This window comes from Pteropus medius, unplaced genomic scaffold (genome assembly GCF_902729225.1).
Source record: "Pteropus medius unplaced genomic scaffold, Ma_sr-lr_union100, whole genome shotgun sequence".
In the NCBI taxonomy this organism is placed as follows: domain Eukaryota; kingdom Metazoa; phylum Chordata; class Mammalia; order Chiroptera; family Pteropodidae; genus Pteropus; species Pteropus medius.
In genome coordinates this window covers 3,920,721-3,939,570 of record NW_024349800.1, presented here as the reverse complement: position 1 = coordinate 3,939,570, position 18,850 = coordinate 3,920,721, and the positions used below count along the sequence as shown (strand labels likewise).

The 18,850-nt window shown below is 34.6% G+C and overlaps 1 protein-coding gene across 6 annotated transcripts in view; it reads right to left on the bottom strand.

Moving 5' to 3' along the window:
- Window positions 1-18,850, bottom strand: part of ATG7 (autophagy related 7) — a 220,410-nt gene that overhangs the window by 98,201 nt on the left and 103,359 nt on the right. For all 6 annotated transcript variants that reach the window (XR_005658158.1, XM_039886741.1, XM_039886739.1 and 3 more), the window contains one exon: window positions 2,587-2,709. Coding sequence is in view for 5 of the 6 variants with exons in the window: in XM_039886741.1 (XP_039742675.1) it covers window positions 2,587-2,709 (123 nt within the window). In the remaining variant the exon portion in view is untranslated. The remainder of the gene's footprint in view (window positions 1-2,586; window positions 2,710-18,850) is intronic.

The following is an 18,850-nucleotide window of genomic DNA, read 5'->3' as shown; positions in this document are numbered from 1 at the left end:
AATAACATATTCCATAAGCAACATATAAAATGATACTGTCACATAGAATTATCTAGTTGAATCTTTTGCAGCTCCAATGTTGATGCAAGAGAACAGTCTAGATAAGAATAAATTGGGCATTCTTGAGTTGCTAAAACAAGTTGGGAAATTTCTACGTGGGATGCAGAATTTTGTATTTTTATTACTGAACATCTGTAAATACATTGGATTTGAATATATAAATCAAAACACTGCCTTTACATAGATAATGTGTATTTTTTGATATACATATTTATTTACATAGACACATTTTTCACAGTAATGTAAAATAATGTAGGTAGGACAATGATTTCTGTTGTTACGAGGTCCTCCGGTGAGCATTATCTTAGAACATAGGACCATTTAGAGTTTTTTAAGAAAAATAACGATCTTTTTCTAAGACAGGGGCTGCAAATTCCAATACCTATTAGGATCATCAACTGAAGGGCATCATCCAAATGGAGAACATCACCTTCAGAATACTTTTGGGCAAGAAACTAACAACAGTGTTTGTCTCCAGAAAGGAAACTGAGTGGTAAGGGACAGGTGTAGATTTCCATTCTACTCAGAATATTTTTTATAACTTTAATTTTATATCAAGTGCATTATTTATCTATCCAATTTGCTTCGTGGCACCAGATAACCATCACTATTAAGGAATGCAGGCCTGGGGTTGACAGATCTGATTTTTCAAAGAAGTTATAAATGGGAAAATTCTGATTTCTATGTAAAACTCAATTAAAAAATGTTGGCTTTATTCACAATTTAACACATAGGGCAGGCCAAACAAAACACACCTGCAAGCAATATCATCAGGCTCATAGGTCAACCAATTTACTATCTCTAATCAAAAATTTGATGTGTGGCTTATGATTCCAGAACTATAAATTTAATAGAAGAAAACTTCAAAAAAGAAAACTCAGACTTGTGGATAAAACCATGCCCCATCTTGCCCCACCATCTATTTAGTCACTATTGCTTTCAAACTTCCGGGGTCTTTTAAAAGGCTATTAATGTTTGACAGACCAAAATTCAAAACAAGCCAGGTTTCATCAAGGAATGTGCCCATTTTCCTAACATCTGCTCTGTTCTAAAGAGTGAAATATGAGGTCAATTTCAAGTTGCGATTCTTCTAGCCAACTAAAGAGAAGTATTTGAATTATTTATAGCTGGGTGGAAAAATTCCTGCAACCAACTAGTCAAATGACTGTATAGTTGAAAAGACCTATAAGTTATTTTTCCCTTATCATCAGGAAGTACAGTGCTGATCAAAATACAAAATGGTGGCCATGATCAACATAATATTCTGAATCCTCTCTGGGAACTTAGTCATAGATAAGGAGAAAATCTGAAAGTCTCTTAAAGTCCTGCAGAAATGCCATTCATTTACCCAAACTGAAACTAAGAGACTCTATGTGGGTCTAATTACCGGTCATTGTGGAAGATTTCATCTGTTGAATGCCCAGAGGGCACCAAAGCCAAAACAAATTAAAAAAGAACCAGTTTCAGTTCTAAATCTAGCACTAGTGATGCACTGCCGTGTTTCTTTGGTGTACCTAAAAATCTCACTCCAGTCTGCTGAAATCTTCAAAGGATTTCATTCTGGTATTTCTACATGGTTTTCCTATACTCAGTGCTAGCTCCAATCTTCCAAACAGCAGCCTTTCACCACCCGATGGTCCAGTATTAGGCCTGACCATCCACTCACTAAGCAGTGGGGTCTCCCCCAATGGTGAGACTATCCAACTCCAGGCAGGGATGGGGGTGAGGAGGTAATCAATGAATTAGACTATAGGACTAATGGCAACTTTGCAGGACACAGGCATTCAAGGTTTTCCTTATGTAGCTTGTGGAAAAGCTACAATAGGCCACATTTTTCCTAAGAGCTTTTTCACCCAGGTAAACGAAGGGAAAGCTCTTGATTTAATCTCATTTAATCGCATTCACTCATTCTAAAGAACTGTCCACTTTGCCAAGAGACCTGAATAGCACCACACCATACATAGTGTACTATTTTCTAAGAACAGCGAGCATATGGAAAAATAAAATGATAATCCCAGTCTTTACAAATAAACACGATTATAGTGACCCAGGAAATTAAGATCTGTAAAATACTATAATTGACAAGCAAAACATAAGTCTCTTAGGTTGTAACTGAAGGAGCTATTTCATGATGGGGTTCAGTGCCCTAAGAAGACTGATCAAATTATGAAATAAAAGCCAGAAATGTTTTCTCTGAAGAAATGGCCAGAGTCCAATGTCTTCCCTGACTTGCATTTTGATGTACAGACATTAGAGCCAACTCTCCAATGGCCATAGGTATACTGTTCTTCAGTAAGAAATGGAGGTGCTTGGAAATCAATAACCTGTACTTCCTTTATCATCAGTTTTGTGCGTTAGGTACATACTATACAATAACCTGAACATATCAGCATTGAGCAGTTGTAGGAGGTTTGTTCTAAGGAAAAAAATCATAATTAACTGTTTCTTTACCTCTTCATCAATTTGAATATCAAATAGGTTTTAAACACATCAGCTCTCAGTACATAAAGCATGTTTTATTCTTACCTCAGCAGCTTGGGTCTCTTGATGCAGCAATGTAAGACCGGTCAAGTCTTCTAAGAAGGAATGTGAAGAATTAAACACCTTTGCTAGGAAATTAAATCCTTCTCGTTCATATTGATCAAGAACCTGTAAAACATTTATATTTTTTAAAAGGGGGGTTGTAGGTTTTAAATGCATATTAAATATAAGGATAATCAATCTGTTGGGCAATAAACCAGGAAGGCTTAGTATTTTACCACTCTTTTCTTTCTTGAAAGAATGACAACATTATCTTCCAATTCGGATAACAATTTTTCTCAAATAAAATAAGTTACATGCAAATCCACTAAAAATTCTAGTAGAGCTGGGGTTACTGATTTTAAAGTTCGTATTTTAGCAAAGAAAAATAGGTAAGAGCCAAGAAAAAACCTTACAAGGATAAAGGGAAAGGAAGGGCCAAAAGGATGGGAAATGTGACCTACTGGCTGGCCAAGCGTATTTTTAAAAATAATTTTAAAATGTAAAACTAAATTTTGCCAGGCACATCATAAAATAGGAGACCCAAATGACCAATAAATGTATGAAAAGTTGCTCAGTATTACAAGTGATCAGGGAAACAAAAAGTAAACCATAATGAAGTGCTACTTTAGACCTATCAGCATGACTAAAGTGGAAAAGAAAGAAAATACCAAGTACTAGCAAGTACGTGGAACAATGAAGGTTCTCATGAGAATTCAAAATAAGACAACAACTTTAGAGGTTTAACATGTATATGCCCTATGATCAAGCAATTCTACTTCTGGATATATACGCCCAATAAAAAATGTATACGTATATATTGGAAGACCCAAATAAAAGGGTCCATAGCAGCCCTATTCATGATAGCTCCCAACTAGAAACTATTCAAGTGTCCATCAATAGTAGAATGAACAAACTGTGGCTTATTCATATAGAGGAATACTATATAGCAAATGACAACTTCATGCAATATATGGGTAATTCTCAAAAACAATGTTAAACAAAAGGGAGAAGCAGTATGTACTATATGATTATTTTTATATAAAGTTAAAAAAACAAGCAAGATGAATCTAAGGTGTTAGAAGTCAAGAGAGTAGTTACCCATGGAGGGGTTGTAATTGAAAAGGGGCACAAAGGAGGGTCTGGAATGCTGGTAATATCTGCTTAAAAAAAGCAGATATTAATATCTAGAAGCAGATATTAATATCTGGGTGCTGATTACAATGGTGTACTTTGTGAAAAATCATCAAGCACTTTTTTGTATATGTTATCCTTCGATAAAAAGAACAAAAGATAAAAGGCCAGTAATCTACACAAGAAAACAATATAGGAACATATGAGTATTTAGAAACAATCAAATAAATGATTATCACATTTAAGAATTCAGTGATCACAGGAACTGTGAACTATAGAAAGCAGTGAACCAAAATGTCTCAGAAATTCTCTCAGAATTCAGAATAAAGATATGTTTCAAAAAGATAGCAGACACTGAAGATAAATTTAAGAAATCAATTACACACAAATAGAAAGGTTAGAGAAGCAATAACACAAAAAATAGAAAAAAATTTTTAAATAATTTTTCTCTATTCAGAAATGAAAATGTGTAAGCCCTTTAATCCAGCAATTCCACTTCGTACACAGTTTGAAGACTTTTTTTCAGGATTGAGGAATTGTGATTTTTTTTTCAATATTCTTTAAAAGTCAATTATCTTTACTTTAAAAGTGAAAGTTTTAAAGAAAATCTAATGATAAGAATATTGACTCTTAAACAGCATGCCCATACCATTCCTGCTTGTGCTCTGCTTGCACAGGCACAAAGACTGATGTGTAAGGATGCTCATCACAACATAGTTTGCAGTAACAAAAGATCAGAAACAACTACTCTTTAACAGGGGACTGATTAACTAAATTATAATGTATTTATAATCAAGGACATAATCTGGACCCATCAAAAGAATGAAGCAGTTGTATAGTACCAATATAAACTAATTTCTAAGACATAGAGATATAGTAAAAAGCAATGTCTAGACCATGTGTCTAGTATTAATGTTTTTAAAATAAAAGTGGAGGAGGAGAGGAAGAGGGAAATGTACATACATATATGCTTGTTTACGCATATATAATCTCTAGAAGAACATACATACATACAACTGGCATCAAGTAGTTGCCTCTGTATATTCCTTTATACTACTTGAATTTTTAAAACAATGTGCATGTATTACTGATTTAAATAATAGTAAAATCTTAATTTAGTTCTACCTCTACCCCCCTACCCCCCCACCGCCACCTCCAGTGCTGGAGAAAGGTCTCAGAAGAGGAAAAAGAAGAACTCTAAAGTCCTGATGAAGAAGTTAGCACAAGGAAGGAAGGGCAATTCTCCTCCCTCACATCATAAAAGAGACCTGAATGGCCAATAAATGTAGGAAACCTGTCTGGGAGCTCTAAGGTCTGAACAGCAAGCTGCAAGGTTGTCTGCTGCCAGAGAGAGGGGTGGGGTGAGCCACTGAGCTTGAGGATGGTGATGTTCTGGGACAACTGTGTGGGGAATGTGAGAAAGGAAGCTGATCAGCAGCCTGAAGAGCGCTGAGCATTCTGAGGCTCCTGCTCAGGACAGAAAACAGAAGTTTTGAAAGAAAGGTGGTTAAGGACCCATCTAAGCTTGGGGACTGGCAGGATAAGAGTAACAAAGACAGAGGTGAAAGAAATCGAGGGGCTGAGGAATACCAAAAACGGACCCAAGCCTGGTAAGAAAAGGCCTGCAGACTAGAAGGAACAAGCAGACTAGGATCATGAAGGACTGGAGGAATGGGGGATGAGGGTATGAGGGTGTTGACCATAGTCTCAAGGCATATACAAAGTAGTCTTTGGCTGATTAACCACAGTAAATTAATTTGACAACCTACTGCCTGGATATAAAGGCACTTAACTAAATCTCTCAGTAATAATGAAATTTCTTACAAACCAGAATGTTATCCCAGGAAAAACATTCATGGAAATTAAGCGACCTGTTTCTAAATGGTAAATACTGTGTGTGTATAGCGAGCATTTATTTCCGAGTGAACCACAAAGTTCTCCAAATAGCTACTTTGTGCCAGTTTTCCAGTAAGGTAAAAGAAGAAATGGGGTTGAAAAGGGACAAAAACTGAAAAAAAAAAATTGGAATAATACCAGAGATGATACTTTGTTAGACTTCATTAAACTTTCAGTTTTGAAACCTATGTTTCCATATAATTTTGTGGTGCTATGAATCTGGACAGTGGAAAAATTCACAGCAAGGGCAGAATGAGTAAAGGTCTCCCCCATCCCCCATAATCAGGATATGCAGAAAGTTTAATACTGAAACATTATTAATAGCTCTGGCTTGAAAAATATGTGGAAAAACTTAATCCTCTAGGGGCATATTTAATCATGCAAGGGTTTTCCAGCATTCCCTTTATGCACTGGGAAGTTAATTTGTGTTACGAGTAAAAGCAGTTTATAAAAGGTATCAGGATTTCCCTCCGCTACACACAGCTTTACCATCTTAAAGGGGAAAAAATGTGTTTTACATTATCCAAAAACAACAACAAACTTACCAAGATACTATAAAAATGAATTTGAGCACTGCAACAATCTGTCAATCTACATAAAATATACCAAATCTCTTAAGTGAATTATATAATACATGGTCCTGAGAAGAGTACACACTACATTCTGGTAAGTTATAATCACCCAAAGGTACTGGGAGACTTTGCTAAATGTAGAAATCATAATGACTATTTTAGTAAAAAGATATGGATCCTTTCCTGAGGGACTCAATTTTCCTAAACTGTTTTGTAAGGCTAGGTTATATTTATTCATAAGGTAAATAAGCACATACTACTGGACAAAGATGGTAGAATCTCTTTTTAAAACATGATTTTAGGAATTTTATTTCTCTTGCTGATATTCTTTGGTGACTCTTTTTAAAAAAAAAATTATAGGTGACGTACAATATTAGTTTCAAGTGTACAACATAGTGATTTGACATTGATATGCCTTACAATATGATGCCATATTAAATCTACTATTTGTCACCGTGCAAATTTGTTATATCATTGACTAGATTCCCCGTGCTGTATATTACATCTCTGTGACTTATCTATTTCATAACTGGAAGTTAGTATCTCTTATTTCCCTTCACCTTTTTTACCCATCCCCCCACATTCCTCCCTTCTGGCAACCAACACTTTGTTCTTTGTATCTATGAGTCTGTTTCTGTTTTGTTTAGAATCCACATATCAGTTAAATAATATGGTATTTTTCTTTCTCTGATTTATTTTACTTAGTATAATATCCGCTAGGCCCATCCATGTTGTCGCAAATGGCAAGAATTCATTTTTTTTTATTGCTAATATTCCTATACACACACACACACACACACACACTCACATGTACATATATCTCACATCTTCTTTAACCATTCATCTATCGATGAACACCTAGGTTGCCTCAATATCTTGGCTATTGTAAATAATGCTGTTATAAACATAGAGATGCACATATATATTTTTTTTCCAAAACAGTATTTTCATTTTCTTCAGATAAATGCTCAGAAAACAAATTGCTATGTCCTATGGCAGTTCTATTTTTAATTTTTTGAGACACCTCCACACTGTTTTCCATAGTGGCTGCAACATTTTACACTCCCACCAACAGTGCATGAGGGTTCTTATTTCTCTACAACCTCACCAACACTTGTTATTTGTTGACTTTTTGATAAAAGCCATTCTGACAGGGGTGAGGTGTTATCTCATTGTGGTTTTGATTTGCATTTCTCCAATGATTAGTGATTCTGAGCATCTTTTCATATGTCTCTTGGCCATTGGTATGTCTTCTTTGAAGAAATGTTAATTCAAATCATCTGCCCATTTTTTAATCAAATTGTTTCTTTTAATGTTGAATTGTATGAGTTCTTTATGTGTCCTGGATAATAATCCCTTATTGGATATATAGTTTGCAAATATCATCTCCCATTCAGTAGGATGTCTTTTTGTTTTGTTGATGGTTTCCTTTGCTGTGCAGAACCTTTTCAGTTTGATATAGTCCATTTGTTTATTCTTTATTTTGTTGCCCTTGCCGAGGGAGATATATTCAAAAAATACTGCTAAGACCTATGTCAAAGAGTTTACTGCCTTTTTTTTCCTTTTGGAGTTTTATGGTTTTAGGTATTATATTTAAGTCTTTAATTCATTTTGAGTTTATTTTTGTATATGTATTAGAAAGTAGTCCAGTTTCCATTTTTTGCATATATCTGTCCAGTTTTCCCAATACTATTTATTGAAGAGACTGTCATTTCCCATTGTATACTCTTGCCTCCTTTGTTGTATAGATTAATTGACCATATAAGCGAGGGTTTATTTCTGGGCTCTCTCTTCTGTTCCATTGACTACATGTCTGTTTTTGTACCAATACCATATTGTTTTGATTGTTGTAGTTTTGTAATATATTTTGAAATCAGTACCTGCTATTACTGCTGGGTGGTTTTGGCAGTCTGGCTGGCTTTTCTTCCTCCTTAAAAAAGACTATTTAAAATTCTTGGAAAGTCAGTTTAGTGGTGATGAACTCTTTCAGTTTTTGCTTGTCTAGAAAACTATCCCTCTTTCAATTTTGAATAATAATCTTGCTGGGTAGAATATTCTGGGTTGTGGGTTCCTTCCTTTAAGCATTTTAAATATACACTCTCACTCTCTTTTGGCCTGGAGAATTTCTGCTGAGAAATCAGCTGATAGCTTTAAAGGTTTCACTTGTATTCGACTTGTTTTCCTTTTGTTGTCCTCAAGATCCTCTCTTAAACTTTTGCCATTTTAATGACAATATGTCTTGGTGTGGATCTCTTTGGGTTTATCTTGTTTGGAAATCTCTGTGCTTCCTGGACATGGATGTCTGTTTCCTCCCCTAGGTTAGGAAAGTTTTCAGCCATTATTTCTTCAAATAAGCTTTCTACCCCTTTCATTTTCTTCTGGGACCTCCATAATGCAAATGTTAGTGTGCTTGATGTTGCTGCAGAGGTCCCTTAAACGATCCTCATTTTTTTAAGGTTCTTTTTTTCTTTTTGCTGTTTTTGTTGGTTGATTTATACTATTCTGACTTCCAGGTTGCTTATTTGTTCTGTATTAGCTGATCTGCTGTTGATTCCCTCTAGTGTATTTTTCATTTCAGTTATTATATTCTTCAGTTCTGACTGGTTCTTTATTACATTTTATAACTCTCTATTGAAATTCTGACTGAGTTCCTCTATTTTCTCAAGTTTGGTGAGCATCTTTAGGACCAATATTTTGAATTCTTTATCAGGCAAATTATTTATCTCTATTTCAAGAGGGTATTTTTTGTGTTCCTTCACTTGGAACATATTTCCCTGTCTTCTCATTTTGTTTGATTTTTGTGTTTGTTTCTATGAATTAGATGAAAATGTGCTCTCTCTTAATCTTGAAGGAGAGGCCTTGTGTAGAAACAAACTCTGTGTAGACTGCATGTGCTGGGTGGTTTTGGCAGTCTGGCTGGCTGTAACTGAAGTGGGCACATTTCCTGCCTGGGGCAGTCTAGGAGGCTGGCTGGCTGAAGCTGCAGCAGGGGCTGAAATGGCTTTGGGCATGTAGCTCCAGGAGCACCTTGGTAGGCTGGCTGACATGGGCTGCAGTGAGTGAGTGCTGGCTGAGGTGGCCCAGGGACATTGTGGTGGCCTTACTGGCCAACTGGAGCACTTAGATCAAGCTCCTAACCACGCTATCTAGGTGGAGGAGAAAGTTATGGTGCTTGCTGACACCTCTGATCCTGGAGAGTTCCCACAAATCCCAGAGAGTTTCCACAGTTCCTTACCTGTTTGGTAGACTCCTTGGGGTTAGTAAATTGATTTTTTTCATGTATAGTCTAGATGTCCTTTAAATTATTGTTTTATTGCTGTGTCTCAGAGCAGGCAAGTGAGCTGGAGTGGGCCCCTCAGTGATGTCCCTACTGTAGGTCACATCATATGGGTAGGGTACCTGCTATTACTGCATCTGTTTCTCTCACCCTTCTCTTTGTAGTCTCTTTTGTTTGTTGTACAGAAGCTGTTCAATCAGCCCTCAGTTGTTCTTCAGGAGGAAATGCTCTACCCGTAAGTCTGTGGAAGGAGGTGAGTTCCAGATCTTTTTACACCACCATCTTGGGCCTCTCTCTTTGGAGGCTCTTTACTAGATCAAATCTGCACTCTCCAGATGGCATTTAAGTCCCTCTATAACCCTCTGCTTTCAGATGACTTTCTGAAGAATGATTTTCACAGGGTCTAAGAGCTCCTGACAACACCATGCAATGATTTTCCTTTCATGAGAAGAAGAAAGGATTCATAATTTGCAACTCTTATCTATTATTCTTAAGCAGGATACCAGGAACTCTGCACCCTATCTAAAAAAAATAATAATAATAACTTGTGTATTTTCAAAGAGGAAAGGGAAAATGTAGTATCTGAAAAACTCTTAAAGTTTCTTTTGTTTAGGAATTATAATAACTTGCTCTTGACAATTTAAAAATATGTGTCCTGATTTCAAAAAACCTTAAAGAAATCTTTCCCAATGTCCCAGAAAGGATACTAAAAGCATGGCTGGAAGCCACCAGGATCCTTAATTCTCATCCTACGAAAATCCATAAAAGAAAGGTCAAAACACTCCCCTCTTAGAGACAGTCACCCAGTCATCACAGGCTTTGCTCCAAGTTGAGGGCAAAACCCTGTTTTTCAGAATTACTAGTGAGTGAGCCATTCCAGGGTGGAGAAGCCCCACTTCAGATGAGTGAGAATTATTGCTAATAAGACCATGAAACCTTTGATCAGTTTCTGTCTCTTGGTGCCCTGGGATTTCTATCATAAAAGACCATCAAGGATGAAAAAAGCCCCAGTTTCAGCAGCCCTTACAACACTACTGTCCCATCTTCACTGCTCCCAGTTCCACCACAGGACCATCACCTTGGCAAAGTTTCAGCTCCTTTCTTGTTCCCTCTTGGTGCTGCTCTACCTCGAATGATCTGTCTTCTGCATCAAATGAGATATTTTACTTCCACCAAAGCTCAGCTCAAGCATCAACTCTTGCAAGAAGTCTTCCTTGATTAATACTACTGCCTATTTTTTCCTTCCTTTCATATTCTCTGACCTCGCTTTCATGGCATATTGAGTTGCCGAAGGGATTGAAGGAAATGCTCTGACTCACTGTCCCTGGTAATCGGGAGTCGATGGCATTTTCACATATTGATCAGATGTTCAATAATTTTGTTTCTGTTTCTATATATGTCAGTGATATAAAGCAGATAACAGATGAGAAGACAGCTTCATATGGAAACATGAAACAATCATCCTAATTACATCTGTTGCTGTTAACTTGATCTGTTATATACAGGCAGAATATACAAGGCCAAATTTTTTTTAAAAAAGCGACAAATCTGAGTTTAAGATATGTACTGAGTTCACGATATGTAATAGTATCTTAAAAACTACAGCATTAATTGGGATAATTACTGGCATGTCAAAAATAAAGAACGGATAAGTCTCTTGTTCTTTCCCAAGTCACTGTATAGTGCACATTAGTCCTAGGCACCCAAGTCCAAAATGAGCACAAAGGTAATTTAGAGGTTATTGGTGATTTCAAATAGAAACTTCAAATAGCTTTAAAATCAAGATAACTGGCAATCGAATAAAAGTCCCAACATTTCAGTATTTTAATTGAATTTGTTATGATGCAACACACAACTGTACTAAAAAGAACCAAATAATATTACATCTTGGTATCTTCACATACCGAAATCAGAATTCTATTGAAGTCAACTAGGTAGAGGAAAAGAAACTGAGAAATGGGGTGTCAACTAGCAATAATTTGGCAACACTGGGCAAAACACTATCTTTTCGAGCCTGCTTGCTCATCTCTAAAATGGGGATGCAACTCCATGCTTATCTCCCTACTTACTGAGATACAAAAAAGATTTCATGACTTTAATAACTGTCAAAGAATGGTTTACAAAGAGCAACAGAAATGATATGCATTTATTACATTTTCTTTGAATTTACTACTTTTAAAACATAATTTTTATCAACAAATAGGGCTTGATAAATACAGAAAATACATGACAAGACATATGTGCCTTCCACCTCAACTACAGCTTTAAAAACCAACAAGACACAATTATAGTTAAAGCAAGCCTGGCGGCCACCTGAAAGAAACAGACTGAAGCTCTGAAGAACTCCAACCCCATTTTCAGAAAATTGCCACCTATTTAGAAGGAAGACTCCACTTGCATGTCGTCTTTATTTTACCTGACTCAGAACTTGGTGTGAAGGCTTTTTTCCTGGGGCCAGTTGTTGAAAAGTATCAGAGGAAACTGTTTAACATCATGATCTCCTAAGATGGTGGGTAACAGTTGGAGCAACAATAAACTAAGCAAAAAGCTTAAAAGGAAAATCTGGGGAATATCATTTTCTTAGGAATGTAGAAGACCATACACAGGCACGGAGCTAGGTGCATGCCTCAAGTTGTGTACATGTTCAGGAAATATCTGAGAAGGCCCTAAGCTCTCACCTCTAGCTCACCTTGAGGAACTGTGCAAGCGGGAAAGGAAAGGTAAGGCATAATTCTTAACTGCCTGGCTGAGTGTTGAAAGCATGTCCCAATACGCACATACAGCTCCTCAGCAAAGACTAGGAGACTTATTGCTTCCAAACACTTACGGAAATCTGTCCAATTTTTAGATACCACTAAGCTAACTGAGCAGAAACTTCATAGCCACACAGGACAAATAATACAAACTTAATGGAATTAGTTCAGATAAGCCTCTAAATAACAGCAGCAGCAGCAACAACAGCAGAGAGAGACAGTAAATCATGGGAAGGGGAGAGGATATGGTTTTCAGAGGTGCCACATTATGTTATTTAAAATATCCAGTTCACAAAAAAAATTACCAAATAGGCAAAGAAACAGGAAAGTATATTCCACATGCAGAAAACGGAAACAAAAACAGTTGATAGATGTTGCCCCTAAGGAACTTACTAGACAAAGACTTTGAATATGTTCAAAGAACTAAAAAAAAAAAAAAGTATAAGTAACTAAAAGAAAGCATGAGAATACTGCCTCGCCAAAATAGAGAATATCAATAAAGAGGTAGAAATCATAAAAAAAGAACCAAAGAGAAATTCTAGAGTTGAAAAGTACAACTGAAAAGTTCACTAGAAAGACTCAGTATCAAATTTGGGAAGGTTGAAGAAAGAATCAGTGTACTTTAAGATAGGTCAACTGAGATTATCCTGTATGAGAAACAGAAAGAAAAAAGAATTAAGAACAATGAACAGAGCCTCAGATACTCACAAGACACCATCAAGCATACCGGATATACATAATGGAAGTTCCAGAAAAGAGGAGACAGAAAAAAGGGTGGAAAGTATATCTGAGGAAATGGAAAACCTTCCCAATTTGTGAAAAATATTAATCTGCACATTCAAGAAGATCAACTTCCAGTAGAATAAACTCAAAGAAATCAAGACCTAGACATATCATAATCGAATTGTCAAAAGACAAAGGGATAATCTTGTAAGTGCAAGACAGAAATGATGGATCATGTAAAGGGGATTATTAACAGCCAGTATCTCATCAGAAACCATAGAAGCCAAAAGTAGTGAAATAAAATATTCAAAGTGTTCAAAGAAAAAGACTGTCAACGAGAATTCCATGTTCAGCAAAACAAACCTTCAAAAACGAAGGAGAAATGAACAAATTCCCAGATAAACACAAAACAGAGAATTCATCAGTAGTAAACTTTCCTTGTAAGAAACACTTTAGGCTAAAATTAAAGGACACTAGACGGTAATTCAAATCCACATGAATAAATAAAGAGCACATACATATAAAGGCAACTATATTGATAAATATAAAAGACAAAATACATTTTTGTATGTAATTATTTTTCTCCTATGGGGTTTAAAATACAAATTCATATAATTACTATAAATTTATTGATTGTCATATAATTACAAAGATGTAATTTTTGTGGTAGTAAGCAAAAGGAAGGAGAGAGAAATAGGCAAAAAGAGTAAGGTTTTTGCATACTACTGAAATTAAGTTAATGTTAAACCAAATTACATTGCTAAAAATTAGGATTTTAATCATAATCCCCAGGGCAGCCACTGAAAAAATAACCCAAAAATATATCGTGAAATATATGAGAATTCAAATGGTACATTAGGAAGTATCTATTTAACACAAAATAATACAGTAAAAGAGCAATATTGAAAGAAAAAAGACAGAAGACACATAGAAAACAAATAGCGATGTAGCAGATGTAAATCCTATCTTATCAGAAATTACATTAAATGTAAATGAATTAAAGACTCCAACTAAAAGGCAGACATGGTCAAATGCATAAAAAAAGCATGATCCAATTATATGCTGTCCACAAGAGATTCATTTTATATTCCAAGACACAATAGATTGAAAGTAAAAAATAGAAAGAGATATTCCATACAGTTTCAATTATGCAAGATAAATAAGTTCTAGAGATCTACTGCACAGTGTGGTGATGACAGTTAACAATACAGAACTGTATACTTCAAATGTCCTAATAAGATAGATCTTAAATGTCTCAACTGTACACACACACACACACACACACACACACACGGTGAGAAATATGTTAATTAGCTTGTTTGTGGTGATTTTACAACATACATGTATATTAAAACATCAAGTTGTCTATCTTAAATACATATAGTTTTAATGTCAATAATACCTCAATAAAGCTATTTTTTAAAAAGGAGAGAGTCCATGCAAACTGTAACCAAAAATAAGTTAGTTGGAGAGACTATACTAATATCAGACAAAATAGCCTTTAATATTATTACTGGAGATGGAAGACATCATATAATCAAAAAATAAATATAATTATAAGTATGTATACGTACCTACTAACACACCCCCAAAATACATAAGCAATAAATGACAGAATTGAAGGGTAAAATATAATTAAATAATAATAGTTGGAGAATTCAATACTGGACTTTCAATAATGAATATAACAACTAGACAGAAATCAGCAAGGAAGTAGAAGACCTGAACAACTCTATACAACAACTAAATCTAATATTCTAAAACACCTACATCCAGGAACAGCAGAACACACACTCTTCTCAAGTGCACATGAAACATTTTCCAGGATACACCACGTGTTAGACCATAAAAAAATGAAATCATATATTATATGTTCTCTGACCACAATGGAATGAAATTAGATATCAATGACAGAAAGAAATTTGGGAAACTCACAAATATGTGGATATTAAACAATGCACTCCTAAAAGCAGTGAATCAAAGAAAGCACAAGGGAAAATAGAAAATACTTTGCAATAAATAAAAATAAAAAAAAATACACACACAACATACCAAAACTTATGAGATGCAACGAACACAGTGCTTAGAGGGACATTTATAATCATAAATGCCTATAATAATGATTTCAAAACAATAACCTAATTTTTCTGAGAAAAAAATCAAAACAAAAAGCACCCTATACATAAAACAAGAAATATAAAAAATTAAGCCAAAATAAAATGCTGTTTTTTCTGAAAAGATAAGACAAAATTGACAAACCCTTTATCTATACTGATTAAAAATAAAAGACTCAAATTATCAATATCAGGAATGAGAGAGGAGGCATTATTATCAATCTCACAGAAATAAAAATGATTATGATACTATGAACAATTGTATGCTAATAAGTTAGATAACCTAAAAATAGACTAAGTTCTCGAAAGACACAAAGTACTGACACTACTCAAAAAGAAATAGAAAATCTGAATAGACTTATGAAGAGTAAAGAAAGTGAATTAGTAATCAAAAAACTTCCCACTCAGAGCCAGATGGCTTTGCTAGTAAATTCTACCACATATTTAAGAAGAATCAACCAATTTTTCACAAACTCTCCCAAAAAACAGAAAAGAAGGAAACCTCTCAACTCATTCTATGAGGCCAGTATTATCCTGATACTAGGACCAGAAAAGACACCACAAATAAAGGAAACTACAGACCAATGCCCCTTATCAATATATATGCAAAAATCTTCAATAAAATACTAACGAACTGAATCCAGCAACACATAAGGATTCTACACCATGACAAAGTGGGATTTATTCCTAGATAGTAAGGTTGGTTCAACATATGAAAATAAATCAATATACACCATGTCAATAGAATAAGGTACAAAAACCACATGATCATCTCAATAGACACAAAAAAGCATTTAACAAAATCTAACCTTTCATAACAACAAATACTCAATGAGCTAGGAATAAAGACAATTTCTTCAACTTGCTAAAGGGCATCAATAGCAAGAAAAAGACAAGGATGTGTGCTTTTGCCACGTCTATTCAGCATTGTATTAGAGATTCCAGTCAGGGAAATAAACAAGAAAAAGAAATAAAAGGCAAGTGTCTAGATGAATGTGGACTGGAAAGGAAGAAGTAAAACTATACTGCAGATGACATGATCTTGTATTTAGAAAAGCATAAGGAAGCCACAAAAAAACTATTAGAACCATTAAGTATAGCAAGGCTGCAGAACACAAGAGCCATATACGAATATCAATTGTATTCTTATATACTAGCAATGAACAATTAAAAGAAGAAATTAAGAAAACATTTACAATAGCATAAAAAAATCTATGAATAAATTTAACAAAATAAGTGCAATACCTATACACTGAAAACCACAAAACTTCACTAAAAAAACCCCTGAAGAACAAAATAAAATACTACAAAGGAAAGTTCATGGACCGTAAGACTCAATATTGGTAAGAGCAATATTTGTCAAATTGATCTAATAATCAGTGCAAAACCATCTGGCTTTTAGTGAAGGACAGATATAGACAAGCTGGTTCTAAACTTCATATAGAAATGTAAGGGACCTAGAATGACCAAAATAATCTTAAAAAAGAACAGAGTTGGAGCTCTCACACTTCTGATTTCGAACCTTATTAAAAAGATACAGTAATCAATACCAGATGCTCCTGGCATAAGGACAGATCAATGGAATACAGAATCCAAAAAATAAACCCTTAACATTTTGACAAGAGTGACAAGATAAGTCAATAATAAGAGGAAAGAACAGTCTTTCAACAAACAGTGCTGGAACAACTGAATATCTACATGTAAACGAATGAAGTTGGACCCTTATCACATACTATATACGAAAATTAACTGAAAATGATATACATATCTAAATACAAGAGCTAAAACAATTACATTCTTAAAAGAAATCATAGTATATCTTTATGACTTTGAATTGGACAATGATTTCTTAGATGTGACAATAAAACCATAGGCAATCAAAGAAAAAAATAAGATGGGACTTCATCAAAATAAAAAACTATTGTATTTCAAAGGATAAATCAAGAAAGTGAAAAGGCAAGACACAAAATAGGAGAAAATATTTGCAAATTATGTAACTGATAAAGGTTTGTATCCAGTATATATAAAAAACTCTTATCATTAATCAATAAAAAGACAACCCAATTTAAAAATGGACAAAGGAACTGAGTAGATATTTCTCCAAAAATAAATATACGAATGACCAATAAACAAAAAAAGACACTCAATATCATTGGTCTTTAGGAAAATGGAAATTAAAATCATAATGAGCTACCACTTCACTCACTAGGATTGCTATAACAAAAAAAAGAGACAATAAAAGTGTTACAGAGAAGATGGAGAATCGAAACCCTCCTACCTGCTGATAGAAATTTAAAGAGGTGCAGCTGTTATGAAAAGTAGTTTGGCAGTTTCACAAAATGTTAAACACAGAGTTACTAGATGACCCAATAATTGTACTCCTACGTATATATCCAGGAGAAGTGAGAACATTTGTTTACACAAAACTTGTACACAAATGTATGGCAACAATATATTCTTAATAGCCAAAAGACGGAAACAACCCAAATATCCAATTGATGAATGGATAAAAATGTGGTATAGTGGAATATTATTCAGCCATATTTTTTAGAAATGAAGTGCTGACATATGCTACAGTATGAACCTGCAAGCATGATGCAAAGTGAAAGAATCCATTCAGAAAATGCCATGTATGATTCCATTTATTTGAAATGTCCAGAAAAGGAAAATGCATAGAGATAGAAAGTAGGTAAGTGGTTGCCAGGGGCTGCAGGAAGACTGAGAATAGGGCGTGACTACTAATGGGTACAAGGCTTGTTGTGGGGGTGCTAAAAATATTCTGGAATTAGTGTGATGTTTGCACAAACTTGTGATTATACTAAAAAAGCAATGAATCATGCACTTTAAAATGGTGAATTCTGTGATGCGAATTATATCTTAATTCTTTTTTTTTTTTTAAGACATACGATAAGCTGTTAATAAAATGATCCAATGTAGGATGTCTGTAAAACAGCCTAATTAAAAACACTATCTGGATGGAGGGAGGGAGGGACAGAAGGACACACTGAACCCCACTCCCATCAATCTGTGGACTAGTAGGGAATGCTTCTTCAACAATGTGTCATTTCCAATTAGAGTTGTTTGGAGCTAAATAAGTACCAAATTCGTTTATTATCTTTAAAAAATTCAACAATATTTCTGAAGATCTTTGGAAAGATAAAAATATATCTTTTTTTAAACAGAAGGGAGAGAAAAAAAGGAAATTCTCCTGAGGTTTCATTAACTTCAAGTTTTGGGGAGTGGTAGAGGATCAAAGAACTAGTACAGATCTCTTATAGAAAAGCTAATCTGTCACACCAAAAAAAAAAAAAAAAAACAAAAAAAGCTGATCTGCCATGAGTAACTTTATCTCAACCTAAAAAAATAGCTTTTTATTTCTATCATAAAAGCAAAAGAAAGTTTTCTCAAATAATTTGACTTTATAAAATTGAGCTGGTTAAAAAAAATGAGCTAGTTAATGAGCAGGATATTAAAATGATCGAAATATTTATAAATGGATGCTCTGACCAATAAATCTAATCTTTTTAGACTTATGCTATTATAGGTCATAAATTTGAGAAGGGGTTATTTTAAATATCAATAGAAGTCAACAGGGAGGCAAACTGGAAAACTATAAACAAAAAGTTGCTCCAGAAATAATTACAGCCCAAACCACTCAATACATTCATTCAAATATTTGCAGAGAGCCTGCCCTTGGTTACAGGCTTCTTCAAGAAATTCATTGTATTTCTGTATAAGGGGAATTATCCCCACTCCCCCAATTTTTTTATTGTGGTTAAATAAACACACATTTACTTTCTT